Below are 23,953 nucleotides of genomic sequence, written 5' to 3'. Positions count from 1 at the left end.
TTTCTCATCGAAAAACCAGCAAGACGAGGGACACGAGGAGGAAATTGAGACTCCCGTCGAAGACAAAGAGAACTTGTTCTCTTTTTTTCTCGAGTTCCTCGACAATTTTCTCGATGATGAAGCATACACACAACCGTTTTCCTCAGCAAAAAAGCTCTGCCACCAAGTTTCTTGATGGATTCTGTCGAGGAAAAGTTGTGTGTACGAGGTCTTAAAGACAAGAGTTGTTGTCATGACTACCAACTTATGCATTTAAACCTGACAAACAAACTTTTGAACCAACTACAAGCAACAATCTGCAATAATTGAAAGAGTGCTCCCTACAAAATCCTAAGGCCTTGGGCCCTAAGTCTTCGTTCAAACCTAGGCGTTCCGGATCACAGGCGGAATCTCAGGAAATCTGCCTGCGATTGCCGAATCGCCACAAAACATGGGTGCTCTCTTGCAATCCTGTTCCTTTTAAATGGCACCCCATGCAATATTGCAGCGATTGTCTCCCCCAACCAGATCGCGGAAAACAAAATTGAGGGACACCTGTTGCCCAAATAAAGTTCCAGAACTTTTTTTGGGTGACAGGAATCCTACGATTTTGTTTGCGCAGCGATTGGGTGCCATTGAAAAGTAATGGGATTGCAAGCGCATCACAGGTTTTGTGGCGGGTTTTGTGGCGATTCGGGAATCGTCTGCGATCCGAAGTGCCTAGGTGTGAACAGAGCCATTTTGGAATAAGGCTGTAACATAACAAAATATAGAAAAAGTGAAGTGCTCTGAATACTTTCTGGATGTACTGTATATCCCAAGAAATAAAGGGGTTGTAAAGGCAGAGGGTGTTTTTATCTTAAAGGGGTTGTAAAGGATTTTTTTTCCCCCTAAATAGCTTCCTTTACCAGTGCAGTCCTCCTTCACTTACCTCATCCTTCCATTTTGCTTTTAATTGTCCTTATTTATTCTGAGAAATCCTCACTTCCTTTTCTTCTGTCTGTAACTCCACACAGTAATGCAAGGCTTTCTCCCTGGTGTGGAGAAAGCCTCTTGAGGGGGGAGGGGGCGAGCAGGCAAGTCAGGACACTCTCTACTTTGCAGATAGAGAAAGAAGCTGTGTGTTAGTGGGCGTCCTGACACTCCTGCTCGCTCCCTCCCCACTCAAGAGGCTTTCTCCACACCAGGAAGAAAGCCTCGCATTACGGTGTTGAGTTACAGACAGAAGAACAGGAAGTGAACATTTCTCAGAAGAAATAAGGACATTTAAAAACAAAATGGAAGGATGAGGTAAGTGAAGGAGGACTGCACTAAGGTAAAGGAAGCTATTTAGGGAAAAATGTTTTTTCTTTACAACCCCTTTAATGCATTCTATGCAATAAGATAAAAATCCTTCTGTGTGCAGCAGCCCCCCTCAGCCCCCCTAACACTTACCTGAGGTGCCTCTCTGTCCAGCGGTGTTTACGACTGTCTCAGCTATCCGAGATTCTCCTTCCTGATTGGCTGAGTCACAGCAGTAGCGCCATTGTCTTCCACTGCTGTCAATAAAAGTCAGCTAGCCAGGGGAGAGAGGGGGTGGGGTCGGTGTCGGGGCTCTGTGTCTGAATGGACACAAGGAGCTGTCACTCGAGTGCCTTGCTATGGGGCTCGAGTGCTGTGTGGGCACTAAACAAGAGGGAGGGGCCAGGATCACAGAAGAGGGACCCGAAAAGAGGAGGATCAGGGCTGCTCTGTGCAAAACCACTGCAACAGAGCAGGTAAGTATAACATGTTTTTTATCTTTATAGCAAAAAAACAAGACTTAACAATCACTTTAAGTTTGACAAAATTGTTCCTATGTTTTATGATAATGATTATATTCTATTTCTGCTACTGGAGACTGATAACATGGGGCTTTAAGCTGGCCGTACACAGATCTAGATATTGCCAGTTCAGCATAAACCGTACAATTTTGGATCCATGTATGACTGCTCCTGTTAATGAGAAGTCAATCTGCCAACAGACTTATTATGAATCGACTCGTTGGAAAATTTTGCTTTGAGTCCTCCTGTCAGAATACAATGACACAGTGGAGAGGATTCCTGCATCCACCTCAAATGTGTATATGGGGAAATCGGTACACTTTTTTCTGAATCAAAAAACTGAACCATGTATTACCAGCTGTAGAGGCTCCTCCTAAGGCCCTGTACACACGGTCGGACAAAACCGATGAGAATGGTCCGACGGACCGTTTTCATCGGTTCACCGCTGAAGTGGCCTGATGGTCTGATGTGCGTACACACCATCAGTTCAAAATCCGATCGGGTCAGAACGCGGTGATGTAAAACACACGACGTGCTGAAAAAAACAAAGTTCAATGCTTCCAAGCATGTGTCGACTTGATTCTGAGCATGCGCGGGTTTTGAACCAATGCTTTTCTGTACTAACCATTGGTTTGGTCTGATGGGGCAGCGGTCCATCGGTTCGGTTTTGAAGCATGTTTTAAAATTTTGGACCGAAGGAAAACAGACCAATAGCCTATACACACGGTCGGTTTGGTCCGATGAAAATTAACTTCGGTTCATTCTCATCGGACCAAACCGACCGTGTGTACGGGGCCTGACATTACTCATATATTACTTAATCTTTTGTTAGAATACTATACTCCTAAACTCACAAACCAAGGGATTACAGTCTCCTGATAAATGTACCAAAGTTCTTCATCATCTCAAAAAAACTGATAGTAGATGTGGCACTACTATAAAAGGCCTGCACCAAGGAGAAAACTTGAGTTTCGGATTCTAGTCAACCAACATCTGAACTGGCAGATCCTCTTGTGGGCCAGCGATCCCAAGGATGAAAAATGGGCATCAATTACCATACAGCTTCCCTATATTGCTGTAACACTCTACAGCAGGGGTGCCAAACTCCATTTCATTGCGGGCTGCATCAGCAGTATGTTTGCCCTCAAAGGGCCAGTTGTATCTGGGGCAGGCTACTTACAGAGTGAAAAATAAGGAGTGCGTTATGTACAGAATGCAGAGTTCAGGAGTGCCCAATGCACAGAGTGCAGAGTTCAGGGATGCGCTATGTGCTTGACATATGTGCTCTAGAGTATTTATGGCTCCAATACAATCAGCCAGCCTTTGTTTACAGAACTTACAAATGGGTTCCTGAGGCAAAACAACTCTGCAGACTCTGAGATTACCTCAATGAAATCTACCACCAAATGAAAGAATGACAATCACAGTACACACTAGAAAAAAGGTGTGGGTGGGATCCGTGCAGCGGAGAACAAACACACAACAGCGAGTGGAGATTGCTGGTGAGGAGAACTGCTGCCCCTACTAGTTTACTACCACTAGGTGGCGTAAAAAGAATGAGAGAAAAGGGGGGATGTAGGTATGGCGCTGTTCTGATGAAAGACAGGGGAATCCAAAGTGGATTCAAAATAAATGTGGTGTTACCCCCAGCTGGGTATTGACTATGAAAAATGTGTAATATAATGAAGTGTGGAGCGTGGAAAATGAATGACACAAAAATGCAAAAATATATGTGTGTATATGTGTGTTGGACCCTCGGCCGGGTGTTTACTGATGCAATGTTCCCTCGGCCGGGTGTGGGTAGGTGCTAGACTGATGCTACTTGTGAATGTGACAACATACCACAGTGGGCAAAGTATAACATGAAACACAATAAATGAATAAATGGATATACTCCCTGCCGGGTGTTTACTAGTTTGAACCCTCGGCCGGGTATTTGAATTAGAAATTAGGTGAAAAAATGCATAATAAAATCCTTTTAGAATGCATAAATAGAGTGCAGAAAAAATCAGTTCAGTGAATCAAATTAAGATTTGTGAAAACAAAAGAAGTGATAAAGTGACTTTGTGCTTAAAAAGTTCAACGTTGCTGGGTGAACCCTTCAGATCTTGCTCTGTGCGTGACACACCGTGCTCTGTACAAAGTTGCACTCACCAGATACTTCTCCCCCTCCTGGGGTATGACACAGTCACAGTATAAGTGCCACTGTGTAGCAACCTGAGGATAACTGGGGCCAGCTCCAGGCGCTGCTTACGATCCTTATTTTAGACCCGGTGATGTCATCTCTGGGTCCACATGCTTCTCTATGCAATGCAGGTAGATTATGGCTGATGGGAGGGCTACATTGCATCAGTAAACACCCGGCCGAGGGTCCAACACATATATACACATTTATTTTTGTGTCATTCATTTTCCACGCTCCACACTTCAATATATTACACATTTTTCATAGTCAATACCCAGCTGGGGGTAACACCACATTTATTTTGAATCCACTTTGGATTCCCGTGTCTTTCATCAGAACAGCGCCATACCTACATCCCGCCCTTTTCTCTCACTGTACACACTACCTCATATGCAGACCTGGTCTTTTAGGGGTTTGATCACAGGGTCATGATCGATATCATGCTCCGGTGACCGTCTATCACAAAAGAGAGATTTTATAATGAGCTTGTCCTCTTATATTGCTAGGGATGAGTTATTCCAGCAACATTTAATAATCTAGTGGATGGACTATTACAACAAAGAACACAAATCCAATACAAAATAGTTTTGGGAAATGATAAAGATGAAAGATTGGAGGGGAAAAAAGGGGAACAATTTTGGCGTATTGTACCACTCTAAAAAAGAAAGCTTTGATAGAATATAAACAAGCTTGTAAAACTGCAATAAACTTACATAAATCTATTATATCAGACTATAACCGAGACAACTGGATACAAACAAAATGTGTGTGTGTGATAAATTTGGTTGATAAATCTTACAGTTTCATTAGATCATATAAAGAGGTTGAATACTTTAAATAAAAAAAACAAATCTTGTTGATTAATGGCAAATCTGGTTAGGGGATACTTCCATATACTGTACATCATATTACTTTTATAAGTGATAAGCCTGGGACTAATAAACGTAATCCCAAAGATGTGTCTGCCATTTTCTCCCAATACTATAAAAACATATGCCTCACGAATTCCTCAAAAGCTTTATACTGCTTTGCTTGGATGCAGAGGATCTTCAGATCCTGAACTCCAAAATTACCACTGAAGAAGTTACTAAAGTTGTCAAGCACTCTGTCAATGCAATGGTTCTAGGCCTTGGTGGACAGAGGCGGCTCTTTAATTAGGCTGCTCTGGTTTTGCACAGAGCAGCTCTGATCCTCCTCTTTTCAGGTCCCTCTTCTGTGATTTTGGCCCCTCCCTCTTGTTTAGTGCCCACACAGCACTCGAGCCCCATAGCAAGGCACTCGAGTGACAGCTCCTTGTGTCCATTCAGACACAGCCATATTGCAATTAAGCCCTGGTTCACACCAGTGTGGCTTTACCACTTCAGCCCTGGAAGGTTTTCCCCCCTAATGACCAGGCCATTTTTTGCGATATGGCACTGCGTTACTTTAACTGACAATTGCGCAGTCCTGCGACACTGTACCCAAATAAAATTGATGTCAATTTTTATAGTGCCGTTGTACGTGTTGTACGTCACCGCGCTTTGCTCGAGCATTTTTTTTTACGATTGTGTGTATGCAAGGCAGGCTTGACACGAATCACGTCGAGAAAAACTTAGTTTTTTCCATGACATTAAAAGCGGTCGTGTGTATGCGGCTTTAGGGTTTTCTGTAAGCAGTGAAAGAACTTAGTTGCAGCCTCTTCTTAGCGTTATGGAGTCTGGCATTCAGGAGCAGGGAAACCGACACATGCACAGTTATGCCGCGTACACACGATCGGTCAAACCGATGAGAACGGTCTGATGGACCGTTTTCATTGGACCAAACCGATCGTGTGTGGGCCCCATCGGTTATTTATCCATAGGTTAAAAAAAAGCAATCTTGTTTTAAATTTAACCGATGGATACCTAAGCGATAGAAAAAAACGATCGTTTGTAGGCACGCCCATCGGTTAATAATCCACGCATGCTCAGAATCAAGTCGACGCATTGAACTTCGTTTTTTTTAGCACGTCGTTGTGTTTTACGTCACCGCGTTCTGACACGATCGTTTTATTAACCGATGGTGTGTAGGCACGACTGACCATCAGTCAGCTTCATCGGTTAACCGATGAAAACGGTCCATCAGAACGTTTTTATCGGATGGACCGATCGTGTGTACAGGGCTTAAATCTCAACAGGGTTCCGGCCTATGAGATGTGAGAAAGCAGACCCAGCCGCTGTGATGCAGGGCAGGTGGTGAGAGACGATGATGGCATCTCTCTGGTCAGCCGCCGCAGCTCCTTCAGTGTAGCCTATGTGGTCTGGCTGTAAACAGGGCATGGCCCGGGGGTTTGGGACCCCTGTCATACTATATTTAGTATGTATAATTTAAGAAAAGGGCAGTTAAAGACAAAACAAGGGGCCGCATCCAATCTGCAGGCCACAGTATGGGATCACTGTCCTAAGCCAAGACTTCTTTTGGCCATGCTCACTATTTATTATTATTTTGTTTATTATTATTATGATGGGATTTATATAGCTCCAACAGTTTTATTAGTCTTTCTCTCTTGGTTCCCAAGATATTTTAATAAGCTAACAATGCCCCTTGCCACAGATGTACTAACAACTTCACTTTCACCTTTGCACAAAAAGCGTTCACACAGAGCGCTTAGCTGGCAGAATATAGTTGTGCAATGTACAGAGTTTATGTGAAGTGGTTATTTAATGATATGGGGAAGTCTGTCACAAAAAAAATGCTATATTTAGACACCACAAAATGCATAACAGTTTGTTTTTTGATCTCTGGGTCCGAGTGTTTATACCATCCCCCGATACATCCTACTTAAGAAAAGAGTACAGGCCTGGAGTAATGGCTAAAAACCAAAGACCAGGAGCTTCTGAAGGCCAAATATAGTACGTGGTTTTTGTCCATTACTATTGCTGCATCAGGACAATTGGTTTTCATACTATTTCATTTTGACAGGGAAAAGGTCCACTGGAGAACATAATTAGAAAATAAATCAGTCTTTTTCAGGAATCACAGATATCAATTTTAAACAAGCCACAGTGTTGGGAAACTCCAGGTGAAGTTTTGCATTAAAGCGGGGTTTCGGGCATAATTTTTTTTTTTTGCAAGCTAAAATTAATCACATTAACCACTTGAGACCCGCGCTATTGACAAAAGACGTCAACAGCGCGGCTCTCAGGTGCCAACTGGACGTCTTTGGACGTCTTTTTAAAAGCATTACCCGCAAGCGCCTCTGGGGGCGCGCAGCGGGTAAACACTGTGCCGCCGCATCACTGGGGAGCCGATGCGTGTACCTGGCGGCCGCGATGTCCACCGGGTACACGCGATCGTCGGTGACACAGCCGGTAACAGCAGGGACGTGGAGCTCTGTGTGTAAACACAGAGCTCCACGTGCTGTTAGAGGACAGGAGACCGATCTGTGTCTCTTGTACATAGAGACACAGCATCGGTCACCTCCCCCAGTCACCCCCCTCCCCCCACACAGTTAGAACACACCCAGGCTACACATTTAACCCCTTCCTCACCCCCTAGTGTTAACCCCTTCCCTACCAGTCACATTTATACAGTAATTAGTGCATTTTTATAGCACTGATCGCTGTATAAATGTGAATGGTCGAAAGTGTCCGATACGTCCGCCGCAATATCGCAGTCCCAATAAAAATCGCAGATCGCCACCATTACTAGTAAAAAAAAAAAAATAAAAAAAAATCATAATTCTGTTCCCCATTTTGTAGGCGCTATAATTTTTGCGCAAACCAGTCGCTTATTGTGTTTTTTTTTTTTTTACAAAAATACGTCGAAAAATACGTATCGGCCTTAACTGAGAAAATAATCGTTTTTTTTTTTTAAAAATGGGATATTTATTATAGCAACAAGTAAAAAAATATATATATATTTTTTAAATTGTCGCTCTTTTTTTGTTTATAGCGCAAAAAATAAAAACCGCAGAGGTGATCAAATACCACCAAAATAAAGCTCTATTTGTGGGGGAAAAAGGACGTAAATTTTGTTTGGGAGCCACGTCGCACGACCGCGCAAATGTCAGTTAAAGCGACGCAGTGCCGGAAGCTGAAATTTCGCCTGGGAACGAAGGGGGTTTATGTGCCCAGTAAGCAAGTGGTTAAATAGTCCCTAAAACATATTAATAGCTCCCCAATCGTTCCAGAAATCATTGCAAACACTTGCCTTATATCCTCCAGCTCATGTTGTGGCCGTATCCAGCATATGTGTGGGCATGTGAAGCCTTGCTTTTTCTTCCTGGTTTTCAGGGAGATGTGCATGCTGGGTGTTTTTTTTGGCACAGTAATGCCCAGTGATTCCTGGGAAATGTGTGTCATCATTTCCCAGGAGGCAATGGGGTCTTAGGACAGGAAGTTGAACCACCTAGAACCAGGAACTAGGCAGATTACGAAATTTGCCTAGTAATAGCCAAATAGAAGCGTGCATTTGTATTCAGCCCCCTTTACTCTAATATGAAAACAAAAAAGTGTAGTGATAATTAAGTTAGGTTAGCATAAAACTTCAAATTACAAATCTGACTATAAAAGTGAAGTGAAAATGTCCACATAAATACATAAATATATAAATAAATGTCCATATGTGAAAAACACAAATAGTATAAAAATACAAATCTGACTATAGAATAGTCCAGCAATAATATTGGTGAATTCCAAAGCCTGGTGATAACTTCAAAGAGGTGCTAGAGTTGAAGGAGCGTTGAAATGAATTAACGTGAAGAGAAACCACCACCGATAGGTAAGGGGCTTACCAGAGAGTTTGAACCCAGGAGAACCTACGTTCAGATGGGTCAAACAGAGCTTTGTGTGGTAAAACCACACGGGAACCTGGGCAATCCTGTATGTGTCTCCAGTGGCTGTAGCAAGAGTGATCAAACGGCAGAGGAATGGAGTATACCACAGACGAAGATAGCTGGTAACCCGATGGTCTCACAGGACATGATGGTCCAAAAAAAATTCCGTATGGACATTTATTTAAATATTTGTGTGGACATTTTCACTTTACTTTTATAGTCAGATTTGTAATTTGAAGTTTTATGCCAACCTAACATAATTAGCGCTACTCTTTTTTGTTGTCACGTTTTTTTTTTATTTGTCTATTTGCAGTGTTAGTGGCTTACCTATATATTGCCTTTGCCTTCAGAAGTCACCTAATTAGTAAATATAGTCCACCTTTGTGTAATTTAATCTCAGTATAAATACAGCTGTTCTGTGAAGCCCTCAGAGATTATTTAGAGAACCTTAGTGAACAAATAGCATCGTGAAGGCCAAGGAACAATCCAGACAGGTCAGGGATAAAGTTGTGGAGAATTTTAAAGCAGGTTAGGTTATAAAAAAATATCCCCAGCTTTGAACATCTCATGGAGCACTGTTCAATCCATCATCCGAAAATGGAAACTGCAAACCTACCTACCTAAACTGACACACCGGGCAAGCATTAATCAGAGAAGCAGCCAAGAGACCCATGGTAACTCTGGAGGAGCTTCAGAGATCCACAGCTCAGGTGGGAAAATATATTAGTCGTGCACTCCACAAATCTTGCCTTTATGGAAGAGTGGCAAGAAGAAAGCCATTTTTCAAAGAAATAAGAATTCCCTTTTGCAGTTTGCGAGAAGCCATGTGGGGGACACAGCAAACATGTGGAAGAAGGTTCTTTGGTCAGATAATACCAAAATTTAACTTTTTGCCTAAAAGCAAAACATTTTGTGTGGCGAAAAAAATAAGACTGCACATCACCCTGAACACACCATCCCCACTGTGAAACATGGTGGTGGCAGCATCATGTTATGGGGGTGCGTTTCTTCAGCAGGAACAGGGAAGCTGGTCATAGTTGATGGGAAGATGGATGGAGCCAAAATATAAAAGATACAGTATTATCCAGGCTTAGCATCTACTTCCTCAACTCAGAGATGACATAGTCCTGTAGATACTAGTGATAGTGTAGTTGTCATTCACAAATGTCTGCCACAAATAAGTTACCAGGTGAACTGCTATAGCAGGGGTGTCAAACTCAATTTCATCGTGGGCAGCATCAGCATTATGATTGCCCTAAAAGGGCTAGTTGTATCTGTAAGACTATTTAAAGCGGAAGAAAACCCATTTATTAAACAGTTTCATTTCCGGCACGTGCCGGAAATGTAACACTCCCATTGGTTGTGCACTCAACCAAACTGTCAAACCATCCAATGGCTGGTGTCATACCTGATCACATGTGCAGAATCATGGCAGTTGTAGATTAAACCAGAGCTGTGGAGTCGGAGTCGGGGGAAATTTTGGGTACCTGGAATCGGAGTCGGCAAACAATGCACCGACTCCGACTCCTACTAAATTTAGATTGGAATTAAAAAAAAAAGCAAGTTTAAATGTCCCAATTCACAAAAAGTTATAATTAATGACTTCTCTACTGTAAGAATAAAGACCAATGCATGCAGTGCCTCACGTAACCGCAAAACGAACACGTTAAGTGACCGTGAAGAAGCATGCTTTTCATGTGCTTCACTATATGGCACGCAACGCACAATTAGGAGCTGCAATACTTATACTTTCCATAGTGTTGTGTTCTGCTTTTACAGGGAACGCAGCATCCATGTGTAACCTAGCCTCTCACTGATAAAGGATTAAATAAATATGTTTTTTGCAGGACTAGAGAGTGGAAAAAATTCCAACAGGAGTTTTATAAAGCACTAAAAGAAGTTAAAAAGTATGATCGCTCATCAAAACTTACTGTTGAAGAAGCCATCCTTGTTTATCCAGAGATCGTTAGTGATGTGGCCAGAATAGTTACTGCAATGCCACCCACCCAAGTCAGTGTCGAAAGATTATTTTCAGCCCTAAAAATAATAAAGTCTGACTTAAGAGCCTCTATGAAAGAGGATCTGGCAGAGGCAATTCTCTTCCTTAGAACTCTACATTGAATTGATTTGCATTTGCTAAGCCTATAACTACATTTCAAGATTAATATAAACCATTTCTAGGTTTTACAGATTTTGTTTTTGGTTCATTATAGATAAGCTTTGTTTTTGTTCTAAAACAACCAAATAATGTGGTTTGTATTTTTGAACTGGTAAAGATCCTGTTCCTGATGTTTATGCCTGCTGCTACTATCCAGCCACTTGATTGATTAATAAAAAAAAATTAATAAAACTTTGTTTTCACTGTGTTTGTCTTTTGCTTAAACTGTGCAATACAGTAGACTGTTGGCTTCCCAGCCAGTAGTCCTGTGGTAGGTTGCGTTTCTTTCCCTCAAGGAATGTATAAAATACATTCGCATATTAATACAGAGGAGTCGGAGTCGGGGAGTCGAAGTCGGAAGTACATAAAACTGAGGAGACGGAGTCGGAGTCGGAACATTTATCTACCGACTCCACAGCCCTGGATTAAACAGAGGCAAAAATGGCAGCTTTCTTTACTGAAAATGATTGGGGGGTTTACTTACACTTTAACTACTTGCCGACCAGCCGCCGCAGTTATACAGCGGCAGGTCGGCTCCCCTGCGCGGGAGCCCGTGGCTATACATCGGCTCTTGAATCGGCCACTAGGGGCGCGCGTGCCCCCCGCTCGTCCCTGACTCCCGTGCGCGTCCCCGGCGGGCGCAATCGCCGCCAGGCACCCCGCGATTGCTCGTTACAGAGCGAGGACCGGGAGCTGTGTGTGTAAACACACAGCTCCCGGTCCTGTCAGGGGAGAAATGCCTGACCGTCTGTTCATACAATGTACAGTATGAACCGCAATCAGTCATTTCCCCTAGTGAGGCCACCCCCCTACAGTTAGAACACACTCAGGGAACGTACTTAACCCCTTCCCCGCCCCCTAGTGTTAACCCCTTCCCTGCCAGTGGCATTTTTATAGTAATCCAATGCATTTTTATAGCACTGATCGCTATAAAAATGCCAATGGTCCCAAAAATGTGGAAGGAGATTTTTCTGTATAAACAGAAAAAACACTGCGCTAACGTGAAAAATTAAATTATAATCAAAACATGTGAAATGAAAGAGAAGCAGCCAGTATTAATTACTAAATACCATAGTAAACAACAGAAAAAAAAAACAAGATAATACAGCGCTACTAACTTGACCAATGAAGGAAAAAGTAGTTTTAAACAAGTGAAGTGTTAACCAATACCAGAGCTAGGTCTGATATGTAAAATGTGAAAATTAATGAAAAGTTCATGATATGAGAACCATCCAAATGAATGAATGCGTTCAATTCAATTATCAATTCAATATAAAGTTCATAAGTGAAATGAATAGAATGAGTCCTTCTAAATATCCATAGGTGTCTACATTAAAAGGTCCTCCACCGAAGAAAAAGAACACCCGATGTGTAGGAAATGAAATCTCCTTACCAGAGAAAAAGACTGTGCTTTCAGCGGTCTTATAGGATTTAGGGATGTTTTTAGTCTTCCCTGAAAAGACTATTCCAGATACTGCTACAACACCAGAAATCCAGAGGACAGGGTCCTAATCATATCCGCTCCAGTAATCAATTGGCGTTGGTAAAAATCATAGAATAGAGAATGATGGGAAACCACACAGTGCGTTACTGTGTAAAAGGTTTGATTTAATAAAAACAGGTGTGCACTTACAGTTAACAGGTGAAATAACCGCATGTGGGATATAGCGTGGAAAGGATGGCGTTTCCTCAGATCCACCTCCGTCTGCTTCGTGCCTCCGTTCGTCACGTGTCTCCGTATGGCGTGATGACGTCACTTCGGCTAGGCCACTCCTACGCGTTTCGTCGCAATAACCACCAAAAGAAAGCTCTTTGATATATTTTACCAAAACAGGATGTGAAGATGTAGAGGATAAGATAACACAGCCGCTTACCTGACTGTGGAGCCTGAGATGAAGAGCGTGGCCTCTTGCGCAATTCCCCTTCAAGCCCCCTGGTAGTCGAAAAGCATTGGCTGTCAGTTCATATGGAGTGAGACAGAACTGTCAGTTCATATGGAGTGAGACAGAAGCAGGCAGTTTTTCCCACCCACCCTCCCTGTGTTTTGCATATGTCGTGTTGTTCATTTGTTTTCTTCTCTTTCAGCTTTCTGCCATCTCTGCCCTTCTCCTGCCCAAGTAGTCCCTGTCTCCACTACCAGGGGGCTTGAAGGGGAATTGCGCAAGAGGCCACGCTCTTCATCTCAGGCTCCACAGTCAGGTAAGCGGCTGTGTTATCTTATCCTCTACATCTTCACATCCTGTTTTGGTAAAATATATCAAAGAGCTTTCTTTTGGTGGTTATTGCGACAAAACGCGTAGGAGTGGCCTAGCCGAAGTGACGTCATCACGCCATACGGAGACACGTGACGAACGGAGGCACGAAGCAGACGGAGGTGGATCTGAGGAAACGCCATCCTTTCCACGCTATATCCCACATGCGGTTATTTCACCTGTTAACTGTAAGTGCACACCTGTTTTTATTAAATCAAACCTTTTACACAGTAACGCACTGTGTGGTTTCCCATCATTCTCTATTCTATGATTTTTACCAACGCCAATTGATTACTGGAGCGGATATGATTAGGACCCTGTCCTCTGGATTTCTGGTGTTGTAGCAGTATCTGGAATAGTCTTTTCAGGGAAGACTAAAAACATCCCTAAATCCTATAAGACCGCTGAAAGCACGGTCTTTTTCTCTGGTAAGGAGATTTCATTTCCTACACATCGGGTGTTCTTTTTCTTCGGTGGAGGACCTTTTAATGTAGACACCTATGGATATTTAGAAGGACTCATTCTATTCATTTCACTTATGAACTTTATATTGAATTGATAATTGAATTGAACGCATTCATTCATTTGGATGGTTCTCATATCATGAACTTTTCATTAATTTTCACATTTTACATATCAGACCTAGCTCTGGTATTGGTTAACACTTCACTTGTTTAAAACTACTTTTTCCTTCATTGGTCAAGTTAGTAGCGCTGTATTATCTTGTTTTTTTGGTCCCAAAAATGTGTCAAAAGTGTCCTAAGCTGATCGCCGCCATTACTAGTAAAAAAAAAAAATTAATTCACGTAGATGCGCGTATCTTTGTGCAGGCGTAACGTATCCTATTTACGTTACGCCTCCGCAACTTTGACAGGCAAGTGCCGTATTCTCAAACCAAAGTTGTGGCGGCGTAGCGTAAATAGGCCGGCGTAAGCCCGCCTAATTCAAATGTGGTAGATGTGGGCGTGTGTTATGTGAATGTAATGTGACCCCACGTAAATGACGCTTTTTTACGAACGGTGCATGCGCCGTCCGTGAAAGTATCCCAGTGCGCATGCTCCAAATTAACCCGCAAGAAGCCAATGCTTTCGACGTGAACGTAAATGACGCCCAGCCCTATTCGCGAACGACTTACGCAAACAACGTAAGATTTTCAAAATTCGGCGCCGGAACGACGTCCATACTTAACATTGGTACGCCTCATCTACACCTCATATATCAGGGGTAACTTTACGCCGGGAAATGCCTAACGTAAACGGCGTATCTGTACTGCGTCGGCTGATTTACCTATTTCTAGGCGTAAATCAGCGTACACGCCCCTAGCGGCCAGCGTAAATATGCAGTTAAGATACGACGGCGTAAGAGACTTACGCTGGTCGTATCTTAGTGAAATTTTGGCGTATCTGATTCTTTGAATCAGGCGCCAAGATACGATGGCTCGTACTCAGAGTTACCCCGGCGTATCTGGAGATACGCCGGCGTAACTCGTACGAGAATCCGGGCCTAACTTTATAATTGTACACAAATGTTGATGCATGTAGTGGGAGTTTCTCTACTGAGCTATCTGGTGCTCTAATTTCTGCTTTCAAGTGTAACAGGTAGATAAACATGTTTTACAATCTAACATGCTGCCATGTTGTCAGTGAGTGTGCCAGTGGATTACATGCCAAGAACAATGTCACATCAAGTGTTTTCACAGACCATCTTTCTCCGAGTCCTAAAAAAAACTGTATGTATTTTAGTTCTAATCACCAACCACACAAGCAGGAAGAGTGGATTCATTCTATCATAAGACTTCACAAAAGGACAATGACTATGAAATCACGTCCTTGTCATCTCACATTTTACAGAGCTGAATGCACCTGTCTGACATCAGCCAAAAACTTACACCCACCTGGCTGGCACACGAGCCAACATCCTCACTGTGCAGATGGTCATAAATTGTTTGTATGAATAACCGTAACTTCAACAGATGTGATCTTAGAAAGATAACAACAACCGTTTACACCTACGTTACTCTGATCAGTGCCAGGACCTCCCTACATGGAGCAATTATCAACAGCTAGGCATAACCTGGGCCAATCGGCCACGACAATTCATTTTATGGCACCTTATGTTTTAGTTTATTTCAGTGGCAACAAGAAGCAGGTGTGCAGAAATGATGTTTGGGGCTTGTTCACACCATTTGCTTTGGACTGCACTGAACAGCCTTGCCCAGCGCAGTCCCAACACAAAGACTAGGGCATTTGTTATGTTTCTATAGAGTCAGATCTGTATGCAGTACAGTGGAACCTTGGATTACGAGCATAATCCGTTCCAGGAGAATGCTTGTAATCCAAAGCACTCGCATATCAAAGCAAGTTTTCCCATAGAAGCAGGGCTCAAGTCCTGCGGGAATGCGTGGGAACGGAGTTCCTGCACTTTTTTCACAGCAGGAACTCAGTTCCCTTTGCAGGACTAGAGCAGCCGAGCCAATCCTCCACTAAGCGGCGATGCCCAGCTCGAGTCACTGTCAGGGGCAGGCGAACCTTAGTAATCCTTTATGTTACTGGCCGCTTCCTGTATATGGATTCATCGGGTAGTGTGCGGGTATTCCGTCACTTCCTCGATGCCGCAATGTCTCCTGGGAGCTTTTGTCATTGTTCCCAGGAGACATTGCGGAGGTCTGCCGCGAGTTATCGCGGGATTTAGAAAAAACATGCATTTTAGTAATTATGCATATGAGCGTATCATTTTTTTTTTTTTTTTGGTGGGGGAGTGGATCTTAGGTGGGAGTTCCCACACTTTTTTCCCCAGGACTTGACCCCTGCATAGAAGTCAATGGAAACAAAGATAATTTGTTCCACATTGACGTCTACCGCATGTGGCCAGAGGTGGGGGGTGTCGGAGAGACTCGGCTGAACTCAGAAACCCTTGCAAAGGCTTGGAAACACTCGGGAACGGAGTATTTTCAAGTGGCAATATTCCCAAGTGTTTCAAAGTATTTCCGAATGGCTCCGAACCGTTCTGAACCGAGTTTCACCGGCGCCCCCGCACCTCTGGCCAAATGCAGTACTGCACACTGCAGAGGCTTGAATCCTGCTCATTTTGCGAGACAACACTTGCAAACCAAGTCAGGATTTAAAAAAAAAAGTTGCTCGTCTTTCAAAACTTTCGGAAATCGCGTTACACGTAAACCAAGGTTCCACTATACTTTTTTCAACGCAGTGTGTTGCAACTTAAGCCACCACATCACAACACCACTGCAGTAAAATTAACTGAATTAAATGTTACTTGTGATATTTCAATAAAGTTCTATGAAAAAAAAAGTAATCAGTGTGATGCACTGGGACTGGGGCTTCAGCACTGTTCCTACCAGCGCACACCAGTGACTTTATGTTCAGTACACCTTGCTGGTGTGTACAAGCCCTTAGAGCAGTAGTAAATTGCCATAAAAATAAAAAGAAATGGGCTCCCTGCAGGTTTAAAGGGGTTGTAAAGGTACAAGTTTTTTTACCTTCATGCATTCATGAAGGTAAAAAAAAACTTCTGTGTGCAGAAGCCCCTCCAGCCCCCTCTAATTGTTACCTGAGCCCCCTCTCAATCCAGCGATGTCCACGAGAGCCTTGCTTCTCTGGGGAATCGCACTTCTGATTGGCTTTTGGCAGCAGTGGGAGCCATTGGCTTTCTCTGCAGTCAATCACAGCCAGTGAGCCAATTAGGAGGAGGCCTGTGAATAGACACAAAGGGCCAGATTCACAAAAGAGATACGACGGCGTATCTCCTGATACGCCGTCGTATCTCTGTGATCCGCCCGTCGTAACTATGCGGCTGATTCATAGAATCAGGTTCCGCATAGATAGCCCTAAGATCCGACAGGTGTAATTGACTTACACCGTCGGATCTTAGGATGCAATTCTAGGCCGGCCGCTAGGTGGCGATTCCATTGCGGTCGGCGTAGAATATGCAAATGACTAGTTACGGCGATTCACGAACGTACGATTTACCCGTCGCTCTAAATTTACGTTGTTTCCGTCGAGATACGCCACGTAAAACTAAGGCTGCCCTCTAGGTGGCCTAGCCAATGTTAAGTATGGCCGTCGTTCCCGCGTCGAAATGTTAAAATTCACGTCGTTTGCGTAAGTTGTCCGTGAATGGCGCTGGACGCCATTTATGTTAACGTCGTAACCAATGACGTCCTTGCGACGTCATTTAGCGCAATGCACGTCGGGTAATTTGACGGACGGAGCATGCGCAGTACGTTCGGCGCGGGAACGCGCCTAATTTAAATGGTGCCCGCCCCATTTGAATTAGGCAGGCTTGCGCCGAGCGGATTTACGCTACACCGCCGCAAGTTTACAGGTAAGAGCTTTGTGAATCAGGCACTTACGCTGTAAACCTGCGGCGGTGTAACGTAAATGGGATACGTTACGCCACCGCAGCGTAACGTATTTGTACCTGAATCTGGCCCAAAGAGCTGCGGCTCGGGAGCTCCCCTGCTTGGGTGCCCCCAGAGCAAGCTGCTTGTTGTGGGGGCACCTGGCAGAAGATAGGGGCCAGGAGCGCTGGCGTGGGACCCGAGAAAAGGAGGATTCAGGCTGCTCTGTGCAAAAACACTACACAGAGCAGGTACTGTAAGTATAACATGTTTGTTATTTAAAAAAAAAGAAAACCAAGGTTTTAATATCACTTTAAAGCGGAGTTGCGGCCACAATTTCACTTTTTAAATATAAATACCCCTGTAATACACAAGCTTAATGTATTCTAGTAAAGTTAGTCTGTAAACTAAGGTCCGTTTTGTTAGGTTGTTACAGCATTTGGACACTTTATAAAATAGAAATTGACTGGGGCCATCTTAAGTGTGGGCATCATGAAGCCAGACTGTATGACTTCCTGGATTTCAGCCTTGCAGATCTCGCACATGCTCAGTGCTGCACAAGCAGTGTAAGAGGTTTCAGATCAGGTTTCAGCACCTGTACTGTCCAAGTCACATGATTCTTCAAGACTGGGGAGTGCACAGACTCCTGGAAAGTTACACCCACTACATTCCCAGGAGTCTGTGCAGTGAAGCTTAAGCACCTAGGTGCAGGAAGAGGGAAGATTAATTATTCTGCCTAGCAACAACACTTTGAAGGCATCTAAAAAAAAAGTTTTTTTCTTAAAGGACTAATGATATTTTTTTAAAACTACTGATGTAATGTTATATTTATGGGTGGAACTCCACTTTAAGTCATAATGTGTTAGTATACACAGCATACCAGCATATTATAACAGACTTTCCTGTATACAGAGCCCTCCAGCACAAATCTGTCATGGCTCCCCATCATGGGGCCAGATTCAGGTAGATCCACGCAATATTTGCATGGGCAAAGGGCAACGATTTTTGCTCTGCGCCCACGCAAATATTTTGATATGCCCGCGATTTACGGAGCAGTAGCTCCGTAAATTGCGCGGGCGCTATGCTAAATAGCCGGGCGTAAGGGCGCCTAATGTAAATGATCCCGCCGGGGGCGGGAATCATTTAAATTAGGCGCGCTCCCGCGCCGAGCGAACAGCGCATGCTCCGTCGGGAAACTTTCCCGACGTGCATTGCGGCAAATGACGTCGCAAGGACGTCATTTGCTTCTAAGTGAACGTGAATGGCGCCCAGCGCCATTCACGATTCACTTACGTAAACGACGTGAAATTTAAATTTCACGAGCGGGAAGGGCGGCTATACTTTAGCATTGGCTGCCCCTGCTACAGCAGGAGCAACCTTGCGCTAAAGTCGCCGTACGGAAACTCTGTACCTTGCGTGCGCAGGGCCCGCGCAACTTTTGTGAATCGGTGGTAGTATGCAATTTGCATACTATACGCCGATCACAATGGCCGCGCCCCCTAGCGGACAACGCAAGAATGCAGCCTGAGATATGAAGGCATAAGGAGGCTTATGCCTGTCATATCCTAGGCTGCAGTCCGCGTAGCGATGTTCCTGAATCAGGGGCATTCGCTACGCGGGAGCAAAACAGCTATTGCGCCGCGCAACCTATGGTTGCGCGGGCGCAATAGCTTCTTGAATCTGGCCCATTGTCTTCTCCCAGGAGGGCTGCCAGTTTGAGACCCCTGGTTATTCTATACATGCCCAATAAGGAGGCTTCCAGGAATCTAGGCTGTGTGTTAGGACTGACATTGAGAAATGAAAAGAGCCTCCTACTGGCTAACTAAGGTTAACTAAATGTAAATATGAATGGACTAATCCAATAGGAGTGTCCATACAGTGAGATGACACGCATAGTACAGTAAGGGCTCATTTACACTCGCTTTGGCTTCAACAAGGCTTCGGACAGGCTTTGTTAAAGCTCTCTGAATGCCAGTCAAAGCTCCTGTCACTCATCACTCTCATCACACAGCACAACTTTACAATTTGCTGCTTACCTTTTTATTTGCTTGCAAAATCCTACCTAGCATTCCCTATCTATGTAGGGGGCTGGGGAGTTATGTTTAGCATAATTAACTGGCTCTGCACTGTGCTGGCAATTCTCATTTTCAGTTGTAAACTAAATGTCTGTACTAACAAAGGGTAAAGATCTCAAGACTTGAGTGGTGGATTGTATGGGGTGGTTCCGCCGATTTTTTTATTTTTATTTTTTTAAAGGCCAGCAGCTACAAATACTGCAGCTGCTGACTTTTAAAAAATGGACACTTACCTGTCCAGCGCGCCCGCAATGTCAGCAAACGAGGCCGAGCAATCGATCGGTCCTCGGCTGCTTCTGCCGCCATCCTGGGTAAGGGAATCGGGAAGTGAAGCCTTGCGGCTTCACTGCCCGGTTCCCTACTGCGCATGCGCGAGTATTGCGGCGCAACGTCACTGGTCCTCGCTCTCTGCAGGGAACAGTGTTTCCCAGAAGACAGCAGGGGGGGTGACGTAGGGGGGCCAGACTCCCGCGGGAGTCAGAACCAGGAAGTGGTGCAAATATCTGTCTTAGACAGGTATCTGCACCCTTCCCCCCTGAAAATGGCCAAATGTGACACCAGAGAGGGGGGGGGGGGGGGTTCCAAAAAGCGGAAGTTCACTTTTTGTGTGAACTTCCGCTTTAACCAAAAACTGCTCCTCAGTTTATCCCTCAACTGCACATTAAGACCAGCCATACATGGTTCAAATCTCGACCGGTTCAGCAGGAACCAGCTGAGATTTGAATCATTAGTGAGCAGGCTGAATATCAATCAATCAACTAGGGTACAACCAGCCTGCTGGGTTTGCTTGCGATTATCGCAAGCATCTGCTATAGCCGCTAGCAATAATCATTGTCTTCTCCCAGCAGGGACGGCTTCCCCGCCCCCCTCCACCACCGGGAGAAGATAATTGCTTGGCAGGAGGGATTCCCCTGTCAACACTATCAGTGTTAATGGGGGAATCGTGGTTCCAGGAAAGAAATTTGCACCGTCTATGGCCTGTCTTCGTTTTCTAAAATAGAATCTGCCATAAGGTATTTACTGGCAGAAAAAAAAATGTTTTACTATCCAAAGTTAAAAAAAGTTAAGGGCAGTAGATATAATAGATGGAAAGATGAAAAAAATGACTGAAGGTCCACTTTAAATACGCTTTTTTAGGTCCTAGTGCGTGGTAAATAGTAGGGTTGTCCCGATACCGATACTAGTATCGGTATCGGGACCGATTCCGAGTATTTGCGGGAGTACTTGTACTCCCGCAAATACCCCCGATGCCAGATCCGATACCACCCCCCGCCGCCGCCGTTACGCCGCATCCCCGCTGCCGCCGCCGACTGGTTGATACGTGCGGGGAACATCACAGCTTTCATTTGAATAGCTGTAATGATTCGCGCCGCGCTTCATATAGACACTCCCCCTTGTTCGGGTGAACTGTCCAATCCTGAGCAAGGGGGAGTGTCTATACGCAGCGCGGCTCGAATCATTGCAGGTATTCAAATGAAAGCTGTGATGTTCCCCGCGCGTATTAACCAGTCGGCGGCAGCGGGGATGCGGCAGGATGCAGGTAAGGGGGACATGGCTGGATATGGGGGGAGGCATGGCTGCATATGGGGGGACATGGCTGCATGGGGGGGGCATGGCTGGATATGGGGGGAGACATGGCTGCATATGGGGGACATGGCTGGATATGGGGGGGGACATGGCTGGATATGGGGGGAGACATGGCTGGATATGGGGGGAGACATGGCTGCATATGGGGGGAGACATGGCTGGATATGGGGGGGGGGGGACATGGCTGCATATGGGGGAGACATGGCTGGATATGGGGGGGGACATGGCTGGATATGGGGGGGACATGGCTGCATATGGGGGGACATGGCTGGATATGGGGGGGGACATGGCTGCATATGGGGGGGACATGGCTGGATATGGGGGGGACATGGCTGCATATGGGGGGGACATGGCTGCATATGGGGGGGACATGGCTGGATATGGGGGGACATGGCTGGATATGGGGGGACATGGCTGGATATGGGGGGACATGGCTGGATATGGGGGGGACATGGCTGCATATGGGGGGGACATGGCTGCATCTGTGGGGGGACATGGCTGCATTTGTGGGGGGACATGGCTGCATTTGGGGACACATTTAAAAAAAAGTATCGGTATTCGGTATCGGCGAGTACTTGAAAAAAAGTATCGGTACTTGTACTCAGTCCTAAAAAAGTGGTATCGGGACAACCCTAGTAAATAGTATTCCCCCCCAATGGGGTCACAGACTGCATTCAAAACCTGACAGGATTTTGGATACATCTAGACTTTAATGTATTATTACAAAAAGAGACACAGAAAAAATTATAATTAAAAAAAACAATATCCACACCATCCTTCCCTGCCTATGAGCAGTGTTTGCTCAGCCTTTTGCCTTTCTACTACCAAAACAGCAAAGACAAATCATTGTGTTGCATTTCCACACAAGTAAACCGAATGGTAAAACACAAAGGGGTAGATTCAGGTAGGAGATACGACGGTGTATCTCCAGATACGCCGTCGTATCTCTGAGTGTGAAGCGTTGTATCTTGGCGCCTAAATCAAAGAATCAGATACGCCAGAATTTGTTTAAGATACGACCAGCGTAAGTCTCCTACGCCGTCATATCTTAACTGCATATTTACGCTGGCCGCTAGGGGCGTGTACGCTGATTTACGCCTAGAATATGTAAATCAGCTAGATACGCCGATTCACGAACGTACGCCCGGCCGTCGCAGTACAGATACGCCGTTTACGTTAGGCTTTTTCCGGCGTAAAGTTACCCCTGCTATATGAGGCGCAGCCAATGTTAAGTATGGACGTCGGGCCAGCGTCGAATTGTCCGTCGATTACGTTGTTTGCGTAAGTCGTTCACGAATAGGGCTGGGCGTCATTTACATTCACGTCGAAAGCATTGGCTTTTTTCGGGTTAATTTGGAGCATGCGCACTGGGATACTTTTACGGACGGCGCATGCGCCGTTCGTAAAAAGCGTCATTTACGTGGGGTCACAATACATTTACATAACACACGCCCACATCTTCCACATTTGAATTAGGCGGGCTTACGCCGGCCTATTTACGCTACGCCGCCGCAACTTTGCTTTGTGAATACTGCACTTGCCTGTCAAAGTTGCGGAGGCGTAGCGTAAATAGTATACGCTCTTCTACGTGAATCTACCCCAAAGAAACTAATCTACCGCAATGATATAAATATTAATATAATATTATGATAATATTAAAAATAATAATAATGTATTAATATAATATTCAATAATACAGCTATTGCGCATAACAACCAATCAAAACTCAGTTCTCATTTTTCTCGTATACAGTAGTTTAAATCAAAGCTAAACTCTGATTTGCTGTATTCCTTTTTTTTTTTGTTTTGTCTACATCTCTCACACTGTATTTGTTAAAGCTTCAATTTATAGAAATGCCAAGTGATGAGATCCCACGTTTCGTTGGGAAACTATGAGAATGGACGCAGAAATAAACAAAATAGTTGTAAATGTGTAAAAAAAAAACAGGAAAAAAAAAATCAGAATGCATCCATCATTGTATGACACTAAAAAACCAAATGAGAACCGAATCAAATATCCTCTGAATACTTTGCCCAATATAGTTCTAGAATTAGATCCCTAAACCAAAGCGAAATCTGTCATCTGTCCTACCAGGAACACAAATCTGACGCGACACATGGACTGGTAGATGACTTATTAATTACCATTTAAATATGAGGTTATTTTTAGGCACTCGGGGCATGAAGGAAGAGTTTGTCCTCCGCCACATCTGCCGAATAAAAACCTTGCATCCATCTACTTCCAAAAGACGTCGATTTAGCAATCCCTGGCCAGAGAACATAGCTATAGGAAGGGTTCAGCATAGGGGAAAAGACGTTTAAATACTTACAGATCCGACTTGAGGGATATTCGCTTTTCTCATAATGGAAGCGCTCTTTTCTTTTTGGTGTCAGCATGTGTGTATAGCAGACTGAGTAATTCAGTGTTTTCTGTTCTTCCTTCAGAGGAAAACCACAGTTCACGAAGAAGCAGGCTGCTTGAGCAATGATTCACATACGGAAGCAAGCTGGCTTCTCTAGTTCTGGCACCGAAAGGCGTACACAGGCTATACAGGAAAAATACATGTATTTTCTCTACTCCTGGGTTTACTCAGTTTGAGACCTTGTATGCCACTTTACTGTATCTGCCTGCCTATGTGATATGATTGTGAAGGGCGACACACGTGGCTAAGGCAGTCACGTGATACAAATGTTTTTGATGCAATGGTTGCACAATCTTGCTGTGTATGGGGCACACAAATGAGCACTCCAACAAAGTAACCTC

At 44.4% G+C, this 23,953-nt stretch overlaps 1 protein-coding gene across 5 annotated transcripts in view; it reads right to left on the bottom strand.

Annotated features, from left to right (window-relative positions):
* SPECC1 (sperm antigen with calponin homology and coiled-coil domains 1) overlaps positions 1-23,953 on the bottom strand; it is a 502,835-nt gene that overhangs the window by 408,095 nt on the left and 70,787 nt on the right. The window contains exon 1 of one of the 5 annotated variants that reach the window (XM_040338599.1): positions 23,520-23,812. The exons of 2 other annotated variants lie outside the window; for them this stretch is intronic. In XM_040338599.1, the coding sequence (XP_040194533.1) occupies positions 23,520-23,552 (33 nt within the window). In that variant the 5' untranslated portion in view covers positions 23,553-23,812. Of the gene's footprint in view, positions 1-23,519; positions 23,813-23,953 lie in introns of those variants that run through there. 2 more of the 5 variants (XM_040338600.1, XM_040338594.1) reach the window with 2 other exon arrangements.

Source organism: Rana temporaria, chromosome 2, assembly GCF_905171775.1.
Source record: "Rana temporaria chromosome 2, aRanTem1.1, whole genome shotgun sequence".
Classification (NCBI taxonomy): domain Eukaryota; kingdom Metazoa; phylum Chordata; class Amphibia; order Anura; family Ranidae; genus Rana; species Rana temporaria.
The sequence above is the reverse complement of the archived record's forward strand: the minus strand, read 5'-3'. Positions and strand labels throughout refer to the sequence as shown.